This window comes from Postia placenta, assembly GCF_002117355.1.
Source record: "Postia placenta MAD-698-R-SB12 unplaced genomic scaffold POSPLAscaffold_1, whole genome shotgun sequence".
NCBI classification, from domain to species: Eukaryota; Fungi; Basidiomycota; class Agaricomycetes; order Polyporales; family Adustoporiaceae; genus Rhodonia; species Rhodonia placenta.
In genome coordinates, this window is record NW_020169832.1 from 2,754,832 (window position 1) to 2,770,930 (window position 16,099).

Consider the following 16,099-nt stretch of genomic DNA (forward strand, 5'->3'; position numbering starts at 1 on the left):
CCAGAGCCGCTGCGCCACCAGTGTGTTCTCAGCCAGAACGCCACTTTAACCGCGGTACATGACGGAGGTAAAAATGGACATAGACGGCAGTCGTGCAGCTTGCGAGCAGCTGACTGCGGCCGGATGGGTACCCCACAGCCTCGAGTCCACACATGGCGGCGGTCGTGCACACAGTCCAGCAGACTAAAGTTCTATATGACCGCTCGCCCGTAGACCTCGGGGCTTCTCGTCCACAAACACACTGGACCGCATGGCGAGGCTTGCTAAGAACGTCTCCCGCCTGTGGCGTCCATGGAAATGGGACTATCTTATCTATAGGACATCACCGTGTGTAGCCAATCGTGTGTGCGGCTCCAGGCCGTAGGAATGACGGACGCCTGGGCGTCCCTGGCAGCAGTAAACGGGGGTCACTCGGAACGGCGACTGATACCGTCGGACCAGTTGTTTGTGCATGTGGACCGCCTGCGGCCTGGCCATCCTCCCGCGAGGGGAGTTAGAATTGCCTACTGCTAGTTGCACGGGTAAGTGACTCTGGGAAATACGCGTGTAATGCACTGTTACTCACTTGCTGGTACCCGCCGAGCGCAATCGCATGCGGCCATTGACGCCGTGCGCGTCCGTGTTCTCGCATGTGGAACCTATAGCAGATCCACAACACGACGGCGGAGAGTAGAAGAGGACGCGAGCACGGGGAACGCGCTGAATTATAACGCAGCGGAACCGAGGTCGTCAAATTCCCGTTTTGGTTTATGAACTTCTGCAGGCATCAACACCGGCAATCGGCGAATCTTTCATTGTAGTATGCCGACAAGTACTCTAAATTACTACTGACCGCACTATACGCTCAACACGAACGAGATAGCAGCCATCGGGCGGGAGTAGGACTGGCACGAGCCTTGATGTTGCTGTCTCCGTCCCGCTTGACTGGAAGCAGAAGCTTCAGACAGCCTATTGTCTCTTGTTCCGTCCGCCAGCCCGATCCGTACAGGGTACAGGGGACTGGCCTCCCGTCCTACTTCCGCCGCGATATGACTTCATTCAGCTCGTCATCTACTGCGCAGGAATTATATACCACCTGTATCGTTCTCATTGTAACAGCGAAGCTTCTCCTATCGCTAACATCGCGCTGAGATACTACCTCGCCTGCGATGTAAGTGCTGCAGTACTACTCCACACTGGTCAGGATGTCGTCTCAATTACGTCCAGTGGTCATATAAAAACCCCTCCAGGTCGTCAGCGGCTCAGAATCCGAGCATAATCAGTGTGGACGGCCACATTCTAGAAAGGTATCCTCGCGTCTGAATGCAGCATTGCGGCTGAACGCTGAACAAACTTTCCCGAGCTGACAGAAGAAGGGTCCGTGAACTTTCCACGATATGTGACTCGCTCATGTCTTCGCCTATTGGAGTTGCTTGTGAATAGTTTTCCGTCGGACGTTTCTTTCCGTGACCGTAAGTGTAGTCAGAAGGCTGCACGACACATGTGAGGGCCTAGACAGCCACCATGGACGCTCAATGTATGGAAACATTCCTCTAAGAGCGCCCGTGCCTCGCCCTACTTTGCTCAGAACTCCCTCGAAAGTCCCCCCGGGAACTCGGTATTGGAACATGTCAGCATGAGGGAGGGCCATCGCCGCGGTTTCGACGACATCATACCTCGCGTCCTGCTCGGAAGCCCCGCAATCATACCTCCGTCCGCTCAATCTCACATAGGCGCGACCATCACAAGGCGCCGAAATGCTACGATCATGGACTCATGGTATCGGCCTCGCTGCTGGATCTCTCGCCCCTGAATATGAGCGTACCTCGAAGTCAAGGAAGTCGTGCCTTGGCCTCTATGGCGCTCGAGGCGCTCTTCAGAAACAGCGCTGTATCTTAGATTCGGTATATCGGTGAGTCGCCTCTGGCTATTCTCACCAATCATGGTGAGATATCATATCTCGCCGGTGACACATGGTGCCTTCCCGTGCTGAACAGCCCAGCAGCAGGTCTCTAGATCGGGGAGACGCAGGTCGTCCATCTGTGGGATTGTTGGATCACATGCGGCTGTCAAGCTTCCAGAAAGCGATGTCTTCGCCCTGGGACCTGATAGACTCCAAAGAGCTCGAAACACATACACTGCGGGTGGTTGCACTGCAATGCTGGGAGAGTTATGGCTTCCAACAGAGGCCATAACACCGGACTTATAGCAGACCTGGCTGAAGCAGCGCTGCGCTAGAAATACCCTCATGACCTCCCGTTACGCAACTGCGCGCTTTCAAAAAGACAATTGCAGGATGTGTCCCCTCTGTCATTTGAAATGACTCGCGTACGTGACATTGAAGGTGTGCTTCCGAGCAAGGTCACATACTTATGCCGGGTCCGGAGGTTGGTAAGTAAGTAGTCTGCGAGGCTGACGCGTCCTCGCCGGCCCCACTGAGGGATTAACTCAGATATCGGTCAGCTACATGCACAGTTTGTGTGCGCGTGCGATGCCGGTTGACGTGATGACGGAGGACAAGAGAGAGACCCATTTGAACCCGAGTCTCTCAGGAGTGCTGAGACGATCCGCAGCGATGGGATGATTTATTGGGGGGTGCCATTGTGCCTGAGGTTTACGCGTGTAAATGCTGAGGGTGATGGGCGGCGATGGCCGAGAACAAAGGTTAAATAACGGACAAGGGGTAGTATGCAGCGGGCGGCAGAGAAGACCCAGGAGAAGACGCCCCGGAGGAAGTGAGAGGAAGCCGCTGCACACGAAATTCGAATTCGGGCTGTGCTGGGAGGCAGGTAATTGAGCAGGAAGTGGCAGAAATAGGCGCGACTGCCTAATGCGGGATCTGATTTGGGCAGAAATGGGTAAAAATGGGTGTGTAGGGTAAATAGAGAGGGTCGGCGTCTGGATGGCACAGAAGGCTATCCCGTACTCTCTCGACGTCCCCGCTCGTCCAAAGGCTCCCCCGCAGCCTTCCTTTACGACCCTGCACGATTCTGCACGACGTTCGGATCTCGTTTATTATCTTTCTCCCTCCTCACGCCGCCCACTCTTCATCAATTCTGCTAACCCGCTGACACCCGCCGCTGCTCTTTGCATTTCAAGGTCAGCCAGAGTGCCTGCCGTCTCGCTTCGATCAATCTCATCGACATCGCGTGTGTCAGACCTGCATATTCTATATTCTCGTTTCTGATATTCAAGGTATGCCCCTCTCTCCGCGCGTCCTCTCCGCCGTCTGCATACCCACCTCGATCACAAGAAATGGATAGCTGGAGAGTAGCTGTGCTCGGAGATGGAGGTGTCGGAAAGACCGCGCTGGCCGTCCAAGTGAGTTGTCTCCGAACCCACCAGTGACGTTGACTGACCATCTCGCGTCAGTTTACGCTGAATTGTTTCGTTGGTGAGTTTTGATGCTGTCACAAGAGTGTTCACGTCTGACTGCTCTGGTCCACCGTCGGCCCATGCAGAGGTAGGTATGTCATGCCTCTAAGCTCTTTCGTTATTGACAGCCAGTCTACCAGACTTATGACCCGACAATAGAAGATGCGTATCGTAAACAACTGGTGGTTGACAAGCGGATGTGTTTCGTCGAAGTGATTGATACGGCAGGACAAGGTGCGTTCGCCAGCACTCCATAGTCGTCCGCGCAACACCTTATATGGAAACCAGAGGAATATGCGACATTGCGAGATCAATGGGTCAGGTGAGTAGCTTGCTAGTTGTGCCAGACCGACGTTGACGTTGTCCAGGGAGGGCCAGGGGTTTATCCTGGTCTACTCCATCGCGTCGCGTGCAACATTTGAACGCCTGGACGTCTTCCGACAAGCCATGCTGAAGGTGAAACGACAGAAGCCGGTCTTCATGCTCGTTGGCAACAAGTGCGACAAGCAGTACGAGCGGGAGGTGTCACGAGAGGAAGGGGCCGCACTGGCGCGGAACTTCGGTTGCGACTTTCTCGAGACATCCGCTAAAACGGCTATTAACGTGGAACGACTCTTTGTGGACCTCGTCCGACTGCTCCGACAGACACGGCAACAAGAGCAGGGCCCGCCCGGCCAAGTACGATCACCAAAGGAGAAGGAGAAGAGGAAGGGTGGAAAGTGTATAATCATGTAGGGCACACTGAGGACTCCTCCGCATAGAACTAACCCATCTTTCATACTTACCTCGTTCCATGATACCACCTCCTCTTCTGTCATTGGGCTCATCACGTCTGGTTCACCGCAGGACTTTGTCCTGCCGCTGTGTCGAACTCAGGATTCCTTCACGATGTACATACTTTTCTCCTACCTCTTTGCATTCTCGTGCGGAATGCACTACATACTTTGGATATGCGGAAAAGACATGCTCGGCGCAGTGGATACCCCGTTGCACGTATCGATCATTTTCTGAAATATGCCCGAAGTAGAAACATTTGCCCGGTGATGCGATCATTTGACCACGAAGAATTTCGCCCAGCGTTGCACTGCCGAACTGAGCCATGCTATAACGAGCATAGCGCGTTTAGCAAAGCCCTCAGCTGTACACTGAGACATTCTGATACAAATTCTGATTTCGTCTGAAGGCGTTATATTGTCAGTGGCGGTGAACGATAAAATCACGCTCCGGTGACACAAGTCAGAGGTCCCAAAAGCCGCGGAACTTGAGACCATCGCTTGGAATCCCGTAAAAGTTGCAGAGTGACACACAACGTTTTAGCGGAGGATTTCATCATCTGCGCCAACCACGGGTGTTGGGCTGAAACTTAATCGGACACCGAACACGGCATGCCCGAGGGACACGCAACAAATAACCTGGTTCTTCTAACGAATGATACTTCGTACGGCTTTCTTCGGTCGACTTGCAGCAGCATGTAGCCCTGGTATTTTTGATACCGGCTGTATCCATTTGAGGAGTAGGCGATTGGGAGCCGTCTGAGGACCGCTTCCCTGTCGTACACTCGGGTTGCAAGTATGAGCCGGCGATCCAGCAGAAGCTGCTTTCCATATGGCGGTCGGCAATACAAGGGTTGCGTGGTTCTGTGGGTCCCAGAGAATGGTGTGGTGAATTTTGTCAGCATCGTAGCCTTTCAAATTCTTCTCACCATGAATGCTACCGGGAAGACACCCCCCTTCGCTCTATCAATAGGGCACGGAAAGTGGGACCCTCTGGCCTCCGTCGCACATCAGTATTGACGTCTCAAATTCACCATGTCAACATGCAAATGAAGTTGTGACATTACCCGCCAAGCTATTGACAATGGAGCAAAACCCTACACCGCGTGTAATCTACGAGGCGGCAAGATAACAAGACACTGACCAGGTATCAAATCGGAACACGCGTCACAGTCATCCTAGGTATCCGCAGAGAATGATGGACGCCCGACTACTTGTTGTGCCACAACAGCGTCCGCAGACTGTTCCAGTGCTCGGAATCCCGGTACAAGTACACCATGGAATTGAACATCCCTGGTTGGATGGTCTCGCCGCGCTCATTGAAGAGCCACATAACGGCACCCCAGCACAGAGCGGCAAAGACAGAGAACTTGCGCGCGTCGGGGGGGATAGGCTTTACAGCGGATGAAGCGGTGGAACTCATGGCGTACGGGGTTCCGGCGCGAGGAATGAAGGAGGCCACGACTCGTGAGCAGACGTACAGAACAATCTAGCGCATGCTCAGCCAGAATATGGTATGAGATGTAGCGGACGCACCTGCTCGTTGACGGCATTGCGGTCACCGAATACAAAAAAACCGCTGATAAGTCCAGCGACAAAGGTGTCTGCGCTGCGCTGGACACCCCCATTCACCTTCTTCTGCACGAGCAGAAGTGTCTTGTACAGCGAGACGAATTTTGCTAGGTTAAGCGCGTGTTGTTTAGTCGCTCGGAAGATGGTCCGAATACGAGTATTCCAGCTATGAGTTCTGCGGTCAGACTGCGTAGCGAGCAAGAGAACTCGACTTACTCCCCGCGTCCGAAGAGGATAGCCATAATAAGGGCATGAGGGAATCGCACTTTGACCCCATAGACTAGTCCATTTCTAGCCCCTTTGAGAATGGCCAGATAGTCATGATACGTAGGATCTGAGAGTATAGCAGCAAACGCGGACATGTCTGCTGTAAGGACTGTCGAGATGGTCGCAACTGGGGAGCGCGACCGCCACGGTATAGGCGCGACGCGATCAGTGGGGCGGAGTGCCTTTGCCACGTGATTTCTATAATCACAAGCCTGCGACGCCCAGGTCGCCGGTCTTCGAAGCCAGGATCGCATCAATGTCAAGGAAATGTACGTAATCCATTCGAAAGCAAAGCATACAAAGCACGACGCAGCTGGCCTACACAACACGTTGTCCGCAGAATCAAGTAGTGCTCCTTCAGCGAACATCACCGTCAGTCCTCCGATGTAAAAAAGGCATCTTTGAAGTCGAATTCAGACAGCGATACACATTCAATCTGTAACGCTCGAATAAGCTTTCATATCGGACGAGAATACATCGGCTTACTCCTTCCTTGTCCTCGGTAAAGTACCGATCCGAGGACTTCGACTTCACAACGACGAGTCGTCGATACTCGTCCATGACCGCTGGCTGCATCTGCAGAGCCCAGAGGTCTCGAGCGATCTCTTTTTGTATCGCGTCCGCTAATTCAGCTTTGACGTCACTGTACTGCTCCTTGGCTGTTCTGATGCATTCCTCGAGGAGCGTGCGAGCATCCATGTCGAGTAGCTGGAGTTGCCAGCCGATCCATTTCTTCGCACGAGTGCTGTGATTGGTAGTCGGAGCCCGTAGGAGAGACAGCTTGCCCTGAACAATTAGGTCAAGCAGCCCATCGAGGAGGAATTCGCCTCTCCATATGAAGCATGAATAAGTGAGACAGAGTGGAAAAGCGTGTCATAACATACTGGTCGAACAGAGTCAGCGGTGCCTGATCTTGGCAGGTCAGCATCGCCAGCATCGCGACCACAGAAGGCAAAATATAGCATTGCCAGAGCGGATGTTCGTCAATCTTTTTGATGAGTTCATATGTACCCACGATGTTCTCGATCACCGCGGCCGGCGTAAAGGTGACAACGCCGCCTGCACGGTCCGTTGAATTAGCTGACACGTGGGAACAGAAAGGGTTGCACATACCAAGCGGAAAGATCTCGCGGACGCCCCAGCGGTCCGGCGAGACGTTCTCATGCGAGCCATAGGTATAGAAGCGGAGATCGGGTCGCTTATACCGTCTCTCTGCCAGCGCTGGAAGCTTGTACAGGGTTGCCAAGGCGCCTATGTGCACGAAGACAGCGCGTACGTCCGCCTTGATTCCGACATCGCGGGCCTTGCAAATAGTCAGGAACGTTTGCAGCAACTTCGTCTCGTAGCCACGTGATGGATGTACACCGTCGGCGTTGGCATACCAGAGGCAATAGGGCCGATTCGGCGTAGACATGAAATCAAGAAGCGTTCTCGGGACCATCAGGATGCGTAGGACACGGTGGAACAGGGGCGTGTTCGGGAATATACTACTTTTCTGGAGGGCTTCGAACACTGCAGCTGGAGGCCGATTCTGGCTAGGCTCCAATGATCTTGGACTGAGCCAAAGGGCGTCTTCGTACGTGCGCCATGACAGCTCCCACGGCACAAGGGCGGCGACGAGAGCATTTGCATCGACCAGTTCCTGCGGCACCTTCAGTGCTTGGCGAAGCTCGAACAGGGAGAGCGGGAATAACAGCAGCAACGCTACTTCTACGTCATCCAAAATCAGTCGGGCATAGGTGAACTGCGGATGTAAGCGATGTTGTGGTGGAATCGCTCCTGCAGAAGCGTACATAACTTACCGAACGCCTACGTCGCAAGTACGATGTGAACGCCTTCAACGCTTCGGCATCTCCATCATCCTGCGGTCCCACTTTCGCGAACTGCTGAACAGGAGAGCAAGCTTGCATGACCATGTAGAAGTCGGCTACACCGTAAATCTTCTGCAGCCTAATAGAGTCCGTGGTCAGGCATATGCTGAACCGGAGGCCGTTCGGGCGCGGATCCGTGGCGTCGGACATGGTGACGTTGCACAAACGCTGCGCCTTGCCTGCTTCGACTTCGACGAAGACCTCTCCTGTCCACTTCCATTTCTTAGGTATCCTGAATAGAGTGTTCCAGCTAATTGATCGCGACGGCAAAAGGTTCTGGCATACCTCCCAAGCACCGGAGGCTTAGCTGCGACTGGCGGACGTACGGCTACCGGCGGCGGTAGAGCATCCATGCCGGCATTAATCTCCCTGTAAGCATTGTAAGTTCCCAGGGTAGTCTCTGGCCTATGAGGCTACGCACTCCATAGGCGCGGCAAGTCTGTATTTAAAGGATGAGCATTCGAGAAGGCCTGGATACTCAATGACACTGACTCGGGAGGCATGATAGTCGATAGAAATTGATCTACTACAGCCGTAGACTCAGAAGGGGGCTGCGGGGCAGAGACTGTCCGACGCGGAAGTGGCATAGCTGGCCGTCTGGATATTCAAAACAATTATGTCAGGAGGCCTTCACATATGAGCTAGTGATCAGATTCATACCTAGGTATCCCTAATGGTGCCCTGGGCGTCGCCGAGTCTGGTGAAGAGAGATTATTATGAACGGGAGATTGTGTGAACAGTGGGGCGTCAGCGTTCATGCCAGGTCTGGAGCCTGATGCATGCGGTAATGGTCTCGAAGGGGTTTCTTGAACCGGTGTTGTCGCGGCATTACTGAGCCCAGTATTCTTCTTGAACGACAACTTAGCGAGGCTGTTCCGCTGAACCGACGATGACGTTGTCGCCTTCGATGGTAATGAGAGTGTTTTGGCAGCCTGCGCCAGACGCATCTTGGTAGTTATACCTGTCACCGCTCCCTTCGGGGCCTCGATAGGCGATGCTTTCGATGGGCGTCGTTCGGTCGCTTTTGATAGCCCTGTATTGATCGTCGAGGGCTTCTTTATGGGAGCTTTGTTAGCGGATGTCTCAGGTGCTGTCTCTGGGGGTAATTCTCTGGCAAGCGCGGCCTCCGGAGACGAAGGTGCTGAGAAGAGCGAAGTAAGATCCTCGCTTGTGGTTGCAGTGGCTCTTGCGAGTGGTGGTGACGTAGCCCTTCCCTTTCCCTACAGCCACGCACGACCGTTAAAGTAGTGCATCTTAAAAAAAGGTGTAGCAAACCTTGTCAGATTTTCCCAATCTACTGACGGCCGCCTTCGTTGACTTTGTCTTAACCATCGGTTTCGATGTTCTCCGGATGGGCTCATCATCCGATGTCTCTAGCTCGATTTCAGACTAACAAAGAGATTGGATATTACGCAAATAGCACAGGGCGTTGAAGGACGCTGCTCACCATGTCTGCGAAGTCTGACTCAACTTTGCGGCTCTTCTTACGGCTGAGTCTAGAGATTGGTGCTTCGTCTGAATCCTCTATGTCGTCCTACATAGTCCATAAAATCAGAATTCAACGACGTGCCTTCCATTCAGACTTACATCGTCATGAAGTTTGCGAGACGGCTTTCCTTGCTTTGTGGACTTTGTTGGGGGTAGGGATCCTGATTGGATGGGTGATCCAGATAGTGTCGAGTCACGTCGTGCCTTCTTCTTGCGAGGTTCCTGTGGCACAATGAGTCTGCATCAAAGACTGAAATTTGAAGGAACATATATCACATCTGAGGCTCTCCGCGGGGTCCTCTGGCGTTTTGCTGGGACTTCCACTACGTCGTCACTGCTTTCATTAGCACTGCTTTCTGGTTGCTTGGATGAGCCAAAATTCTTCGCAAAGAATTTCTTCTCCTTCTCTGCGTATTGAATTGCAATGAGGTCCATGCTCAATAAGTGTACAACGAAATTCTCACCGATCCAGGACGGTCTAGCACGCACAATATGGCCCACGGGCCAGTCGTCGTCATCTAATCCGGCGTCTTTCCAGAAGTCTTTCAGAAGGCGATCGCAGCCCAGAACGTTTTCCTCCGGCTCCCAACTATGACACAGATATGAGCGCCGTGTACAGGCACGTATCAGTGTGCAGCTCACGTATTGCTGTCAGAAGAATAGTTCGCCCACTAGCGATGGATTAGCAAAGCGTATATGAAGGTTGAGCCCAATGACAACCTTGACATAGTATTCCTATAATTTTCAGCAGCAATACTTCAGTCAGACACCATGTGAGTGGCTAAGAGTGAGACGCACCCAACCGCCGTCATTACTGACCCGAGCTTGGGTAATGACTTCTGCTCGCCTCTCCTGAGTACTGAGGAGCGAGCGTGGGGCGCGGCATCGACGCACCGACATGATATTGTTCGCCGTCCTCTGATTCCCCAGAGGACAACTCCTCGACAGTCTTCTTCTTGCGTGCCATGAAATGTGGACGCGAGTGGGGGTCGCGCAGTGTGAGGACTCGGGCTTGTAATGGGCGCTTACGCGTCTGTACTGTGCGGCACTTCGATCGAGACGCGATCTGGTCACGCCGCGTTGGCCCGTCCGTCTACTCTAAGTTCGTTGCCGCCCACTGCGGGTTTCACTTTCTCTCTCAAGCCCCTACAGCCACCATCCTCCAATAGCCATGTCTACGAAGTCCAAATCCAAGCAGGAAGAAGCATTGCAGTTCCTGGATGACCTCGACTCCTTCGCACCCCCTCCCGTTGGCACCCCCGGTGTGGCTTCAGACTCGCAACCGCCGCCAGAGGGCGAGGCGGAAGTCTACGCCTTCATTGACGAGATTACCCAGAAGAGCTCAGAGCCGCCTCGCTTGACGAGCTCACATATCGAGCGGCCGTTGTCGCGCGCGGGCACGCCCACTGTTCGCAAGAGCACCGAACGAATCCGTCTTGGCGGGGCTACGCCTCTGATGCCCGCGCTGCAAAGGACAGAATCATCGAGCTCACGACTGTCTGCTGTAACCCCTGTCTCTGCGAAGCCGGAACCGCAGCCGGAAGTACAGAGTGGATCGGGCGGAGGCTGGGGTTGGGGCAATGTATGGTCGAGTGCCAGTGCTGCTATTCAGCAGGCCAAGTCTGTCGTGGACGAGCAGGTCAAGCAACTGCCGAAGAATGAGCAGGCTCGCAAGTGGGGCGAAGGCGTGCTCGAGTACGCACGGGCTGCTCAGCTGGAGAAGCTTGGTACGTGTCGCATTCTGGCGTCACCAAGTGAGCACACGAGCCTAAGACCATGCTGTCAGGCACCGACTTCAAGCGAGTCGGACTATCCACCCTGACTGACATCCTCAATGCGGTTGCGCCTCCGATCTCTGAGCACGAAGTCATTCAAGTTTGGCTCAGCCATGACATGAAGGGATATGATGGCGTGGAGTCGCTCGCGTATCGTGCACTTTCTCGCGTACGTTTTCCAAACGTCTGGCACATTCCCCTCTGATTATCGTGCTTCAGATTATGGAGCAGGTCGAAGGGGGAGACTTGGTAGTCAACCGGGGTAACGAATCACGCCCCAAGGAGTCATCAGATTCCAAGAGGGAACTGAACGCGGTCGAAGGGTTCGAATCCGCGCTGAAATTAGCACAGGTATAATAGATGCCGATTCCGAGATTGTTATACGTTGCTGACCCTCTTCAAAGGCAGAGATCGACGAGCTCATCAGGCGGAACGAGAATCCTGCACCAACACAAGCGTCCTCCGCGCAGAACCCTACCACATATTCCTACGTCTACCTCCGCATTCAGCCCTTCATGACCACCTTCCCTTTGCCCCAACCTGCGGTCAACGCCGAACTCACGACCCCCGCAACACCGACCACCCATACTTCCCTACAATTCCTCCTCTATCTCTCGGACCCTCATCATCAGCTGAACCATTCCACCATGACGCAGGCTGTCCCCGGCAAGTGGCTCGACTTGTGGGACGACTACGAGTGGGTGGAGGATCTGGTCGTCGAGGCAATACGGTTAGGCGTGGAGGTGATTGGTCAGGAGTATATTGTGTCTAGGATGGGATGGGACAAGAAGAACAGTGAGAAGCTCGAGGATAGCGCAGAACCCGCACAAGAAGAACAGGCCGAGACATGAGCGATGGTGGACCTTTGCACTTCCACCCGTGTGTCTGCATGTTCTTTAATTTATGAAGGTGCATTATGGCATGCATGTGTAATGTATTAATACAATGTTGGATGGAAGAATACATCGTGCTAAAAGCTACATGACCCAGGAACATTACTTCCTACAAGTTCTAGAGGCAACGGAATTTCAAAGCTAAATACACCATCACGGAAACTTGCATAGCAATGTGCTGCACATAATGGAGACAGTGATACTGAGGAAAACGGTGCGAATATGTGAATGTGGAGACGACAGGTAGCGCGTGTTTAAGTTGAAGGGCAAGGGGGTTCACTTGGGTATTTTGTGACCAAATTTCCTTAGCAAGCGAGACCGATTATCCCTCTACATCGATATCACTGTCAACAGATATTCATGGTGCTAGATTTTATGGGACTCACCTGACGGACATACTATCCCTCCAGCTTTGCTCGTCGGCCCAAACACTCGCCCGATCAAGCTCGTCTGCGTCGCGTTCACCGTCTTCAGAATCGATGACGGAGGCTCTGCAGGACACCTCAATCAGCCTGTCCAGGCTTGGGCCCGAGAACTGCAGGACGCCATGTAGGAGTGATGCTGCCGAGGTTCGCGCGCTCTCGTTGATGGACAACTCGTCCGTTTCCTCCATAATAGCAGTAAGCTGTTCACCCGGCACGCGCATCTGCAGCGTCGTTACTCCAGTCTCGCATGCTCGGCCCCATCCCATACCCGCAAAACGATCGGGGCTGGGCTGTTCGTGTGACTGTTCCACCTCGCTGTCTGTTACACGGCGGCGAGGGTCGTCCTTATCGTCATCCTCGTCTTCTATTATCGATAGACCTAGCCCCAGGACTGCACTGACAGCATCCACGTCAAGCTGGCCGTCTTTGACAAGATCTTCAAGGTTCCACGCCCCGTTGCCCGATGGAGCATCACTGATAGGCCTGGATATATCCATTGCAGGCATACTGGCAGAGGTCTCAATGAACAAAGAATTACGCAGAGGCGAGGGGCCAACAGGCGGGCTGCCACTCTTGCGGCGTTGTAAGGCCACCGCCTTCGGCACATAGCGAGCCTTGCCGCTTACAATGTCTAGAGGAGACAGAGACCCGAACGAAGCAGAAGTGGGGGGCGAGGAAGCACCTTGAAGTTTAGGAAGGATGTTCAAAGGACGCGTATTAGGTGACAATGGACCCCGTGCATCAGACTCTGCATGTTGGGACGTGGCAGGAAATGTCGGCGAGCGATTCGGGGGAGACTGCAGCACAGAGCCGGAGTGAACGGTCGCCTTAGCATTGGACCCTTGCCATTCTCCTGACAGAATGTCCCAAGAACGTGGACGCAAATCCAAGGTGTGGGCAGGAGCAGGCACAGAGAGTGATGGCGATTGATAGATCGAGACTGAAAATGAGTTGATGCTGAAATGAGACGAAGACATTGAAAGTGTTGATTGGCCACGGGAGATATTGGGCTGGTTTTCTGGTTTTGGCGAAATGGGAGGGGTCGCAAAGGATGGAGCTTTATGAGATGATACGTTCAGAGACTTAGGTGAAGCGGGTTTTCTATAGATGAGATTACTTACTGGGGGACCGTGATCCGACACGAGACTGGTTCTGGCCAGATGCGGTGCCTGAGCTAGCAGAATGATCTTGCTCGATTTCCAGGTCTCGCGCTCCTGTGTCGTCGTACCATGAAGACAACACAGGTCCCATGATCTGCATCAAAGTAGGCGAAGGCACCTCAGGTGATGCATGTAGAGTCCTTGACGGGATGTACGCAGAGGGTGGGAAGGGTAACTCTGTGCAGGCATTACAAGCAGGAGATGACGGATGCACGCTAGCACAGCTAGTGATGTCAGCGCGAGCGTCCAGAGAACGAAGATCGCGATAGGATCCTGAAGCAGTCCGAGAGACCGTTCGTGAGACCCGTGAGCAATTCGTGTTATACGATGTATTTTTTCCGCTGCTCCGCGAAGAGTCACCAAGAAGGTTGGACGACGGCTGAGAGGAGACCTTTGACGTGACAATTCCACGTAGAGGCGGCCTGCGGGCTGCTCTGGTTGTCCTGCAGTTGATTCTTGTTTCCCATTTAGGAGACCCCAAGAAGCCAACAAGATAGCCGGTCTGCACCGGTTCGATCTTCAGCTTGATCCTGTTGAAGAGCTGCAGTTCCAAACGCGACGTGTCTGAAATACCAGCGGAATGTATGGATTGGGCTTTGCGGTACTTCACGTATGCATACTTGAGAAGACCGAGAACCACGAGAGGCACTAGAGACAAGGGGTATACAAGAGGAGGGGCCTGCATGCCGGGCAACCCTGCAATGGGTAGGCCCTGTACCAGAGGAGAAATAGACAAGATCAGAGCAAGCCACTGAAAGACCGCCATCAGAAAACCCGTTTATCCTCTTCCGCCAGTACGTTGGACCGACGACGCTATTATCCAGGAGGTCACTCGTGCTAGATGTGGGTAAAGGATCGTTATGGGAGGTATCGCGGAGGACTAGCAGACCACAGGTGCAAGAACGCTGCCGACGCCGTTCAGTACTATAGTGTAACAATCAACGCGGCGAGCCCGTCCACAGCGAAAGCTGTAGCTTGCAAAGAGAGAGTCAGGGTTCCAACTTGAACATGTCAAAACACGACGAACCAATTGACAAGTTGACGTAGCCACGTGGTAGTCTTAACGATGACACGGACAAAGCTGTGGCGGACCCTGAAGATGACATAACAGCAGGGGCAGACCAAGCACTGGCACAGATATATATTTCGAGATGAATGGGAGGATGAAAAAGATTACCAACCCTCGTTCATCTTTTGCACACACATTGATGTACTGATAACAGACTGGCAGTCAAACTCAACTGTCGAGGGCAAAGAGATAGATCGAGGATGGATTAGAATCACAGGATCTCGGACGCATATTCTACTTCTTCGGAGGCTCTTCAGGTTTGGGCGGCGGGACCGGTTTGAAGTCCTCCGGCCTCCTTGCCGTAGTGCCATCACCCACCTGCTCCCAAGGTGATGCTGCATCGAAGTTCCTGCAGAGGGCATCAGCCGCCACGACTATAGATCATTCGATTGGTCATACCGGAAGGCTTGCGTCAACTGGAGCGGCTCGTATACAACTCGCTTCCGCTCCTCGTCGTAACGCAGTTCAGTATAGCCCTGAGGTAACGTGTCAGACTAGGCCTCAGATTCAGGTTTATCTCGTTACTCACCGTTAGAGGGAAATCTTTCCGCAGAGGATGACCCTCAAATCCTACAATCATAATTGTCAGCGAACGCTTATGCTGATATCCGTCTATCATACCGTAGTCAGTGAGGATACGACGACTAGATTATGACCCTGTCAATGTATGTAAAACAACAAGAGCAATGTTTGAACGCACAGATCAGGGTGGCCCTCGAAAAACACGCCGTACAGATCCCAGATTTCCCGCTCATACCTATGATGGTGTCACCTCGACCATTCAGGGGACCGCACTCAGAGTATCTCACCAGTCCGCGCCACTAAAGACGGGAACAGCACTCGGCACAGGGTCCGTCTCGCCAGCGTAGGTCTTGACTCTGATCCTCCCGCCATACTTCACGCTGAGCAAATGGTACACAACCTCGAAGCGCTTCTCGCGCTCGGGGAAGTCGACCCCGCTGATGTCCATGCATCCTTTGAATTGGCATTGCGAGTGGTCCCGGAGGAAAGTGAGGACGGGGACAACGCCAGTCGGGCAGACGTAGAGAGTCAGTTCGTCCTTGAGGACGGAGAACTGCTGGACAAATTTCGGGAGACACTGGATGAGGTACGAGCCGTACGTGTGCAGCTTCTCCGTCGTATCAGCGTACTTGGTGATCGTGGGGTTTGGGGATGTCGACTCAGTGAACGGAGACGCAGACGCTGCAGACGTTTAGTCGCAACAACCTGCCAGAGTAGAGGAACGCGTACCGCTGGAAGGTCGAGAATTGTGCAATGCACGAGCGACCTGTGCTCCTGCAGCGGCTGCGCGCCGAGAAGCTGCGGTTCTGACCAGTCTGCCAGTGCTGGCGGCCAACCGTAGCGACATGTTGGCGTCGAGAGTGGATTTGGAGAACGCGAACGTTACGACCGATCCCGAAATGAGCAGCAAGCGCCCGCCGATGAGCGCCT

The 16,099-nt window shown here is 53.6% G+C and overlaps 6 protein-coding genes across 6 annotated transcripts; 2 read left to right on the forward strand and 4 right to left on the reverse strand.

Annotated features, from left to right (window-relative positions):
• Window positions 1-2,899: 2,899 nt before the first annotated feature.
• POSPLADRAFT_1038168 (hypothetical protein) lies at window positions 2,900-4,262 on the forward strand. The gene is made up of 7 exons (XM_024477343.1): window positions 2,900-3,078; window positions 3,138-3,174; window positions 3,233-3,300; window positions 3,352-3,373; window positions 3,493-3,588; window positions 3,643-3,676; window positions 3,723-4,262. The coding sequence occupies exons 3-7, from the start codon at window positions 3,235-3,237 to the stop codon at window positions 4,087-4,089; spliced, it is 585 nt and encodes a 194-aa protein (XP_024344566.1). The 5' UTR covers window positions 2,900-3,078; window positions 3,138-3,174; window positions 3,233-3,234; the 3' UTR covers window positions 4,090-4,262.
• Window positions 4,263-5,337: 1,075 nt separating this feature from the next.
• Window positions 5,338-6,061, reverse strand: POSPLADRAFT_1127102 (hypothetical protein; the record flags this gene model as incomplete). Its single annotated transcript, XM_024483588.1, has 3 exons — window positions 5,338-5,616; window positions 5,664-5,865; window positions 5,916-6,061. The coding sequence occupies 3 exons, from the start codon at window positions 6,059-6,061 to the stop codon at window positions 5,338-5,340; spliced, it is 627 nt and encodes a 208-aa protein (XP_024344567.1).
• Window positions 6,062-6,226: 165 nt separating this feature from the next.
• Window positions 6,227-8,377, reverse strand: POSPLADRAFT_1165248 (hypothetical protein). Its single transcript, XM_024487871.1, has 8 exons — window positions 8,330-8,377; window positions 8,259-8,276; window positions 8,123-8,206; window positions 7,769-8,069; window positions 7,080-7,710; window positions 6,851-7,025; window positions 6,453-6,795; window positions 6,227-6,402 (listed from the first exon to the last, which is right to left on the reverse strand). The coding sequence occupies exons 1-8, from the start codon at window positions 8,338-8,340 to the stop codon at window positions 6,340-6,342; spliced, it is 1,626 nt and encodes a 541-aa protein (XP_024344568.1). The 5' UTR covers window positions 8,341-8,377; the 3' UTR covers window positions 6,227-6,339.
• Window positions 8,378-10,458: 2,081 nt separating this feature from the next.
• Window positions 10,459-12,056, forward strand: POSPLADRAFT_1072542 (hypothetical protein). The gene is made up of 4 exons (XM_024482520.1): window positions 10,459-11,052; window positions 11,112-11,269; window positions 11,320-11,451; window positions 11,505-12,056. The coding sequence occupies exons 1-4, from the start codon at window positions 10,497-10,499 to the stop codon at window positions 11,949-11,951; spliced, it is 1,293 nt and encodes a 430-aa protein (XP_024344569.1). The 5' UTR covers window positions 10,459-10,496; the 3' UTR covers window positions 11,952-12,056.
• A 319-nt stretch (window positions 12,057-12,375) lies between these two features.
• Window positions 12,376-14,263, reverse strand: POSPLADRAFT_1042968 (hypothetical protein; the record flags this gene model as incomplete). The annotated part of the gene is made up of 3 exons (XM_024478198.1): window positions 12,376-13,358; window positions 13,540-13,718; window positions 13,905-14,263. The coding sequence occupies 3 exons, from the start codon at window positions 14,261-14,263 to the stop codon at window positions 12,376-12,378; spliced, it is 1,521 nt and encodes a 506-aa protein (XP_024344570.1).
• Window positions 14,264-14,821: 558 nt separating this feature from the next.
• POSPLADRAFT_1038170 (hypothetical protein) lies at window positions 14,822-16,026 on the reverse strand. The gene is made up of 7 exons (XM_024477344.1): window positions 15,899-16,026; window positions 15,457-15,850; window positions 15,348-15,404; window positions 15,269-15,291; window positions 15,177-15,217; window positions 15,047-15,123; window positions 14,822-14,996 (listed from the first exon to the last, which is right to left on the reverse strand). The coding sequence occupies exons 1-7, from the start codon at window positions 16,014-16,016 to the stop codon at window positions 14,882-14,884; spliced, it is 825 nt and encodes a 274-aa protein (XP_024344571.1). The 5' UTR covers window positions 16,017-16,026; the 3' UTR covers window positions 14,822-14,881.
• Window positions 16,027-16,099: the final 73 nt, after the last annotated feature.

Excerpts from the sequence above, each read along its gene's own strand:
- POSPLADRAFT_1038170 (XM_024477344.1), bottom strand. The coding sequence starts at position 16,016 with ATGTCGCTACGGTTGGCCGCCAGCACTGGCAGACTGGTCAGAACCGCA. Across the intron at positions 15,851-15,898 it reads CAATTCTCGACCTTCCAGCG|CGTCTGCGTCTCCGTTCACT; the intron begins GTACGCGTTCCT and ends AAACGTCTGCAG. Across the intron at positions 15,292-15,347 it reads TTCGAGGGCCACCCTGATCT|TCGTCGTATCCTCACTGACT; the intron begins GTGCGTTCAAAC and ends GTCATAATCTAG.
- POSPLADRAFT_1072542 (XM_024482520.1), top strand. The coding sequence starts at position 10,497 with ATGTCTACGAAGTCCAAATCCAAGCAGGAAGAAGCATTGCAGTTCCTG. Across the intron at positions 11,270-11,319 it reads CGTATCGTGCACTTTCTCGC|ATTATGGAGCAGGTCGAAGG; the intron begins GTACGTTTTCCA and ends ATCGTGCTTCAG. Across the intron at positions 11,452-11,504 it reads CCGCGCTGAAATTAGCACAG|GCAGAGATCGACGAGCTCAT; the intron begins GTATAATAGATG and ends CCCTCTTCAAAG.
- POSPLADRAFT_1165248 (XM_024487871.1), bottom strand. Across the intron at positions 7,711-7,768 it reads ACTTGCGACGTAGGCGTTCG|TTCACCTATGCCCGACTGAT; the intron begins GTAAGTTATGTA and ends TTACATCCGCAG. Across the intron at positions 7,026-7,079 it reads CCGCGAGATCTTTCCGCTTG|GCGGCGTTGTCACCTTTACG; the intron begins GTATGTGCAACC and ends CGGACCGTGCAG.
- POSPLADRAFT_1038168 (XM_024477343.1), top strand. The coding sequence starts at position 3,235 with ATGGATAGCTGGAGAGTAGCTGTGCTCGGAGATGGAGGTGTCGGAAAG. Across the intron at positions 3,301-3,351 it reads AGACCGCGCTGGCCGTCCAA|TTTACGCTGAATTGTTTCGT; the intron begins GTGAGTTGTCTC and ends ATCTCGCGTCAG. Across the intron at positions 3,677-3,722 it reads TTGCGAGATCAATGGGTCAG|GGAGGGCCAGGGGTTTATCC; the intron begins GTGAGTAGCTTG and ends GACGTTGTCCAG.